Source organism: Haplochromis burtoni, unplaced genomic scaffold (assembly GCF_018398535.1).
Source record: "Haplochromis burtoni strain Fernald_Lab_line unplaced genomic scaffold, NCSU_Asbu1 Contig_1006, whole genome shotgun sequence".
Classification (NCBI taxonomy): domain Eukaryota; kingdom Metazoa; phylum Chordata; class Actinopteri; order Cichliformes; family Cichlidae; genus Haplochromis; species Haplochromis burtoni.
The window spans coordinates 86,968-96,025 of record NW_024583367.1 but is presented as its reverse complement, the minus strand read 5'-3'; the positions used below and the strand labels follow the sequence as shown (position 1 = coordinate 96,025).

The 9,058-nt window shown below is 41.2% G+C and overlaps 1 protein-coding gene across 1 annotated transcript; it reads left to right on the top strand.

The window, feature by feature from the left end:
• Positions 1-331: 331 nt before the first annotated feature.
• LOC106632592 (cadherin-6-like) lies at positions 332-3,214 on the top strand (the record flags this gene model as incomplete). The annotated part of the gene is given in 1 exon segment (XM_042216305.1): positions 332-3,214. A coding segment is annotated over 1 exon segment (545 nt), but the record flags the coding sequence as incomplete, so codon positions are not given.
• Positions 3,215-9,058: the final 5,844 nt, after the last annotated feature.

The following is a 9,058-nucleotide window of genomic DNA, read 5'->3' as shown; positions in this document are numbered from 1 at the left end:
TAATGGCGGTACATGTATTCCGTTACTCCCCAACACTGATCACACCCAACTGCTTTAGGACTGTGAGAGGCAACAGGGTGCCTACCACATAACAGAGTCTGATTTTACCAGTAGATAAAGGGCTTCATTTGTTCCCAGATCTCAGCAACTATTGTGAACAATGTTCATCATAGGGCATAACAAAGAAACACAAAGTGACCAAAAATGAGATCATTTAATTAAGCAGCAGTGGTCCTTATATCTGTTATCTATGGTGGCTGGTTGTTTAAATTCATGCTCCACTGGGACACGATTATAATCTAATCCTGCATCGTTGTTCTCTTTTCTACAGTGGTTGTGGTTCTATTCACAGCATTAAGACACCAAAGGAAGCAGGAACCTCTTATTATCTCCAAAGAAGATGTCAGGGACAACGTGGTTAGCTACAATGATGAGGGTGGTGGCGAGGAGGACACCCAGGCTTTTGATATTGGCGCCCTGCGACACCCAGCTGCTGCAGCTGCCTCTGATGAGGGTGCTAAACAGAGGCGTGACATCATCCCTACTGATACTCTGCTGTATCCAACAACTCGCCACCCTGCCCCAGCTCCCTCCAGCCTGCTTATGCCTCCAATACGCATGGCTGCACGTGATAATGGGGATGTATGCGAGTTCATCAACCAGAGAGTGATGGAGAATGACTATAGCCCCACAGCGCCACCGTACGACTCACTGGCCACGTATGCCTATGAAGGAGCGGGGTCAGTGGCCGAGTCGCTCAGTTCGCTGGGCTCGGCTTCATCCGAGGCTGAACAGGACTACAACTACCTGAGTGACTGGGGGCCCCGTTTCAGGAAACTAGCTGACCTGTACGAGGCTGAGGACAGTGACTTCTAACAGCTACACCGTCTGTGTCAAAGATGAGTTCAGGTGACATTTAGACCATTGCAGATCTGAGGATAGCAACATTCAAGCTACTAAACTGAGAGAGCTGCCTCTTAAAATTGCTTTAAGAAAATGTGAGCACTTGAGCACACATAGACTTCATATAGAACCCAACAGATGTGCTGGTAGGTGCGAATGCCTATAAATAAAATTTGAGATCACCAGCTAAGCTTTGATCTGTCCTCACTGCACGCCCGTCCAGAAACAGTTTACCAAGTCATTTTCAAAGGTGATAAAAGTCTTAAATCTCTATTTTTGGAATCTTATGTAGAAATGTTAATCAACTATCACAACGGTGAAGCCCAAATATCTTCAGCTCTAATCATAGGAAACTTTCAAAGACTCGTGGCAGGCCTAAATGAGGTTTGAGTTCTTTTGCTTTCATTCTTTCTTTCAGCTAAGTGCCCTTCTGCTGCCCTGCAAACAGAACAGTGGACGCCTGTTGGCTGGCTGAGAATGGAGGGGTCGACTTACTCCTACATGATTGTTTGTCTTTTTTGCTTTCTTGTTCTGGTGGCAGAACTGTGGTTGAACTCATTATACTGGAACTATAATCAGTTGCGTCTTTAATTTCTCCAGAGTCTTTTCCTATTACAAAATACAAGTTTATATAACAAAAACAGTTGTCGAGTAATGTTTTCTTCGACAGTATGCTTTATAGTTTCCATCATGTACATGGAGAGTCCATGCCTTCACAGCAGGGGTGTCACTCTTCATGCCACGATGGAGAGAATGATTGAAATCAAACAAAGCTGCATTCACCATATTTTACATGTAATGTTAAACATCAAATCTCCAGGAAAATAATCATAAAGTATGGCTACAGACAGGCGCGTTCAGCAGTCCTGTACATCTCTCTCAGGAGCTGGTGAAGGCTCGGACACTCTTAACATCAAGACACAGTTGAACATAAACCCTGCGTCACCAACTGTATGCTAACACATCCACCATACCAAGAACACTGTAAATAAGATGCCTTGTCCAGTGTGTAGGATACAGGGGAATCTGTTGTCAGAGATGTGAGTGCAGAATGCAAAAATGTGTTTGCATCAGTATAATGTAAAAATATTGATACAAATAGAGAACATAGACAAAGACCTCTTAAATACTCTAGAATTCTGCTTGTGTGATGATCTAGAATGAATGCTGCTGTACAGCACCATAGTGCCGGGGTTACTAATACATGCTCATACGAGTAACCCTATGGTTACGAGTAACTATGGTGCTGTAACCCAGAACTCTTCAGCGTTTTTTTCCTGGAGACTTCCATCACGTTTGGATCAACGACTGTAGAAGGTTTCGATATTCACTGGTGATCACAGCGACAGCAGCCGCTCCTCTGCAGCCTGTATTTGGATTTTAGCCACAAAGCAAACAATGGTAGAAAATCTATAACAGCAGCCTCCTGCAAGCTTCACCTTTAACCACCTCAACCAGATGGAAGTGTCCGACAAACATTTAGTTACCATTTGAAAGCATGCACCAGAAGGAAGCGTGTTGATGTAAATTCTTAACGAACCCATTAGCATGCATTAGCAGAATGCTATTGATTTTGAACAAAAATCACATATAAGAGTAATGAAAGTACGTGAGTCATTCTGATGTGAACAGAGAATTTAAAATGGGGGCTAATATTTAGAATCAGAGGTAAATAGCAAATTACGCTCCAATTAGCTTCATTGAGAACCATGTTGGGAGCTCCTGCTTCTGCACCCTGACTGAGCTGAAGCCAGTTTCTGTAAAGTGGAACAACCAGGAACTCAAGACTCCAACTTTTCTTTACATGGGCTAAAACAGCAGGGAAACAGCCTTACAGTAACATCAAGAAATTCAATGTAAGCATTTAGCTTGTCACCAAAGTGTCAGTGAGACAGCACAAATGAAGGAATTTCACTTTACGGGGTTTGTTAGACTTGTATTCAAATTAATGGTAACAAACTGTTCCAGGTGAATTTGGTTCAAAGGTGAAAAGCAGCCCTGCTTCAGTCAACAAAGCCCTCGTGGGTTTTTTGGTGACTGGTTACCTTGTTTTCAGTTTCATATCTGTTGTCGTCTCCTCTGTAGTTCATAGTTTGATTATGATCAAAATGTTTTTGCCCAAAGGTCTTGTGGCACAGATTTCACCCACTGGTTTTTGTGGATGAGAAAAAGGAAACCAGTTTGCCTCCTTCACTGGTTTATCTGCTTGCTTCTTCAGCTTTTGTTTTTAAATGCTGTAATTAATAGGGGTGCAACGATACACAAAATTCACGGTTCGGTTCGATACAAAAAAATGTTCATGCCTTTTTAATTTGTCATTTATTAAAATTATGAATATATATTTTAACTCAAAAGTACAGTTTTTAAATTTAATGTTGCTGAAACAACAAAATAATTAAAAAAAAATCTGATTGAGGAATCACTCATCTTTGGAAAAGAGAGTTTATTACAGAGAAATGGCTCTTTCAAAATAAAAGCTATACTATCCGCTTCTTCTGGGCTATATTCTCAGCAGCATATTAAACATATCAGGTCCCCATAAGGAGAATCCTGTGCTAACGGCTGTCTAAATGACTCGGGTAAAGTTTGTAGCATGCGTGCTTGTTGTTTTTGTCTGCTTCCAAATGTGCAGTCATATTCGTTGTGTTCCCACTAGTGCTGTCAGCGTTAATCTGAAATGACGTTAACGCCACAATACGGCAAATCTCCGTTAACGAGCTACCGCGGATCGCCCCGTGCGTGGGGCTGGACGGCCAACAAGCTAACTCACTAGTTCCCACCCATGTAATTGAGCATTGCGTGGCACATCCAACATATTGTTTTACTTTAGTCCATGACTCGCTTACCTTCAGGGTCATACGTCACATGAAGAACAAAATAGTTCCAAAGGCCAGATCTGAATGAGGGTGGGGGAGGTTCAGTTTGCCATGTTGCAACGAGCTTAGCTTCTGTCTTGCTAGCTTGCGCTGCACTCAGTGGATCTGCACTCGACAGTGCAGCCTAGGCGGAGTAGTCGAGCGCAGATCCACTGAGCGCTCAACACAGACAGCATCGTCAGAAGGAAAGTTGATAAAATACATTTAAAATTTTGTATTGTTCGATACATATGCGTACCGAACCGCAAGCACTGTATCGAACGGTTCAATATCGATACGAGTATCGTTGCACCCCTAGTAATTAAGTAAAACTGGGGCAGTGAATTTGTCATTAGCTTTAGTCACACTAATTAATGAAGCTGAAGGTGAAATCACAACCGCCAACCTCAGTGATACATGTCATGATTTTATATCAGGAGTTTTGTATTGTGTGTCTCACTAAAAGTATCAGCTGTGTTTCGTGACTCTGCTCTGAAGGCTTAAAACGAAAATGTCCACTTGTTTTTCCTTTGGCTCCGTATATTTACAGGACACAATGATGATATTCTGAGAAGGGAAAAACCTCAAACGCCACCCAGCTTCACTGTCTGAAACTCACTGTGGGCAGTCTACTCTCTGTATGCGATGATGTATTACTGCTTTTTTAATTTGATGAAAATAAACTTTTGTATTGAAGCTTTGGTCTCTGTCTTACACTCCAGTAATTTTGATGCATGATTACTACAGTCGTTTTACTAAACACTGCTCTAATGCAACAGGAAAGTCCTGCTGCAGACATTTCTTCCAAAACATTTCTTCTGGAAAGCAGGACAGCTGCCGTAAGCGGAGTCACACCTCAGTGTTTGGACAATTATGACATTTTTGTATTCAGATTTTGAATAAAAGTGGCTGTAACTCCTGAACAGTTTATGCAATACTTTTGTTAGACTTCCTAAATTTAAGCTGAAAGTCTGTACTTTTTATAAACATTGCAGAGTCCGTCCATAAGTTGATGATAACCTCAGTGGATTTTAAAGAATATATAAAGTGATTCTAATGAGCATGGATATCAGGAAAGTGATCAGAGTTGGATGTAGTGATGGGAGATTTGCTACAGTTTAATGGTGCACAGAGCGCTGTTTCAGGAAGGATGTTCAACAGAGTGGCTTTATTTTAAGCTCTGAGCTGATGAACTCTGAGGACGGCTCTGTACGATGAGGCAAGTTCAACCCACCCAGGTTATCTGTTAGCTGTTTCCACAGGAAAAGGAGGCATGGAAACTTTAGGATGTTTCTGGAACTTTTAATTAACTTTTTCTTGTCACTTCTACAGGCGGTTAAAATGTTCTTGCAACCTGAAGTGTAAACCGCGGTAAAACCCAAACGTCCCACGAACGCACAACACAATCACTTTACCCTCCTGACAGGGAAACAGAATGGCACATACCACCTAAATAAATCTGGCATTTCTAAAAGCATATTGAAAAAAGCAGTTACCTTCTTTTAACAGCTGTGTGTAACAGAGAGCTTGTGCTACGTCTTTGACCTTTTCACTTTCGCAGAAACAAGAGCAAGCTGGGCTCCTGTGGCCAGATTTGGAGAAAGTGGAGTAGTGTGCTCTGCCAGCCCCTAATGGTTGTACCAGCACTGACCTCAGAGGCTGCTGACAACATTACCCAGTTCCCAAGGCCACGCACACCGTCCTCATGAAAAACATACACCGTCTGTGAAGCCGCCTCTCCATCAGTGCAGGACAGATGGGTGCCTGCAAACCTACCTGTCATCCCACAACAAAAGACACTGGACCTGGCAGCCACTGTGAGCCACTGTTAAAGTTTTTGACATTCACAAAGTCTCTGGCATGAAGGTCACATCCAGTGTTGGTCAAGTTACTTGAAAAAAGTAATCAGTAACTAATTACTTCCCCCAAAAAGTAATCCCGTTACGTTGCTGATTACTTATTTTCAAAAGTAATTAATTACTTAGTTACTTTTTAAAAACACGATTTACAACCTGAAGAGGTGATAAAGTGATAGATCTTTCAGCCCAATTCTACTTTTTCTACATAATCCATCATACAAAATGTAATCAAATGGAAAAGTCTCTTTTTAAAACTTGTTTATTAGTTTTAATCTTTTAACTTTATGCATCAAGCAAACATTTAATTATATGCAACATTATATTATATAATTATATGCAACTGGAAGAAATTTGTTTAACATTTAAACTTTCCAGCACATAATTTTTTTTGTGTGTGTGTGTTTACACTCAGTCTTTCAAATAGATGCAAGTAAAACACAGCAGAAAATAAATAAAGTCACAGACTAGCGGTCCTGTTGCTCTATTTTCACCTGTAAAGCAGGATGTCACGGTTTGTGGAGATAGACCGTGCGGAGATGTGTTCGCACCTGGGTCACAACACAAGTGAGGATACGGGAGTGAACTTAAACAAAAGCGAGCCTTTTATTGTGGCTGATGATCACGAAAGAAACAAACAAGAATGAGGGCAGCACAAGAGCAGTAACTAAACAAACCTAAACTGGGAACAAACTATGCTATGGCTGGGGATACAAAAGACTGGGCATGGAAACACGGAGGGTGGGAACACAGACGACGCGACACAGACTGCATGAAACACAGAGACTAAATACACATGAGGGATGATCAGGGGAAGTGGCCACACATGGGAGCACAGCTGACACACATGAACCTAACGACAGGAGAGGTGAAACTGAATACACTGACATTGAATACAGACTTTCAAAGTAAAACAGGAAACATGGAGATTAGACATGACATGAACTAAACATAACCACGCAGACATGACCATGAACCAGGGAGACTTAGTACAGGGGAGATGACATAAACAACTAAGGAACAAAGACTAAACAGCAATCTCAGAAATAACTAGGTGAGCTAACTAAGGGCACAAATGAAGTACAAAAGATACATAAACTCAAACACTGGGTCGCTTGACCCAGGACCATGACAGGCGGAGGTTTACCCTGGTGCAGGTGTGCCGCGGTCAGTGGAAGAATCCGCGAGTTTCTCTGTGAGTTTCCCATTACGTCGTAGCTACTCGGTGCTTGTTGGAAGTTTAGGGGTTTTTTCGCTGTAAAAAGAAGTTTTCTTCCCACGCACAGCGGACACTAATGTTTTTGTCACTTTTTATGGAATCAAACTCAAAGTAAGGTCAGTACTTCCACGCTTTAAACGCTGCACGCTCATACTCTCTCTGCACTGATATATGATCCATTGTTGATCTGCACACAGCTGTTGTCACAACGTCGCACTCGCTTACGTCACTGTCATGAGACATTCTCGCAAAAAAATCACGGTTTTAGTAACGCAGTAACGCAGCGTTCCTACGGGAAAGTAACGGTAATCTAATTACTGTTTTTGCAATAGTAATCCCTTACTTTACTCATTACCTGAAAAAAGTAATCAGATTACAGTAACGCGTTACAAGTAACGTGTTACTGCCCATCTCTGGTCACATCTCACTTTGTGACTGGGCTCCCACATCTGGCTAAAGGAGGTCCCCATCAGCAGCTCAGCTGGGGTCAGACCTGTATCAGGCATGATGTCTAATCTGATACTCAAAGGAAAACAGTAAAGTTTCTGTTCTAGTAAAAATGTTCCTCCACCTTTTTTCAGTGTCTCCACTGCACCATTCTGCCATTGGAAGCAGGCAGGATGTGCTACATCAGTTGGACATCAGTCGGACATCAGTCGTGCCTGGACCGTGATGTGATCTTCCAGACATTTTGAATGTCAGTCCACAAACAGGAGGAACATGTGTGTCATGTGTAGGAGGTGAGGACCCAGAGCAGACAGTCAGGCAGGTTTGCCTTAAACAGAGAATGAGCTGATTTAATGAAGCTGATGACCAGTACACAAACAACACAGAATAAAAAAGGAAAACTGAAAACTTGATACTGCGAGACATGAGGCCAGTTAAAAAATTCCTGATCCATTTATACATTTTTCCTTTAATACCAATCTGATGCAGCTTGATCAGGAGTCCTTCTTTCCACATCATCACTCTGAGTTACTCTTACTATCAGGATTGTTTGTTAATATGGGTCCTGGGCCCTCGATTTTATTCTATTTTATTGTTTTTCTTAGGTTTTGCTGCTCGTAACTTTGTGCTGTCCACTTTCTGCCATGGCCAAACTGTTTTCCATGTGTGGGACTCATAAAGGTTCATCTTATCTTGTGCTGTGAATCAAGTCAGTTCAATTCAATTCAAATGTTATTTTTAAAATGCCAAACCACAACGAGTTGCCTCCAGGTGCTTTATTTTGTACGATAAAGCTCCGAGAATAATGCAGAGAAAACCCCAACAATCAGACCAAGCACGTGATGACAATAAACTCTGTTTAACAGGAAAAACCTCCACCAGGATCATCTGCTGCGGCCAGTTTGTGGGTGACGGGAGGAACACAAGATAAAAGACTCACTGTGGAAGAGAGACAGAGGTTAATAATAAATGGTTTAATGCACAGTGTTGTATAAACACAGAGTGAGTAAAAACAGTGAGGCTTTGATGCTGTGCCATTTCATGACGTTGGAACAGCTGGATCTCCAGTTTTTACCATGGATGTGTTATTGTAAACTCATGACAGCACCATAAAACAAACAGCATCTCTTACTGGTCTTGCCATTTTGTCATTGTGAAGACCGAAAAAGTAAACACTGGTGTTTTTAATTTTACTGAGGAAAATCCTCAGCATAGTCTTTGCACCAGGTGATACAAGTGCACTTGCAGTATTCTCACTAGAACTCAAAATAGAGTACCGTAACATCATGTTATCATTAGAGATGGCCCGATACCACTTTATGTCTGATACTGATACCGATAAATTTGGATATCTGCCGAAACCGATATGAATCTGATATAGTGTATTCTTTGATCAAAAAGAAGAATTGTAGAAGAATAATTATTTCTTGCATTTTTTTCACATCATCAAATTAAAGTTGATTACATCGATTAAGCATCATGAGGTGGAGGGTGGGGGTGGTTCCCTATTTTTTTTTTGCTGGGAGTTTGCAACCCTATTAGTTAGGTTGCTTAATATTTCTGCTAAGTACTCTTTAAAATACCAGAATAGGGAGGATGGAGTAGGTTTAAGTTTATTAGATTGATCAGTTTTGCTGAACTATGAAATATTTTGGGTGCAGTGTATTTTTTACATACAGGTATAACAGAATAGCTTTAGTGTTGTTGTTTATTTAAACTTGAGTATGAACTTATACAAAATGCAGCAAGATATTAAAAAAACGTTTTATTGATTAAAA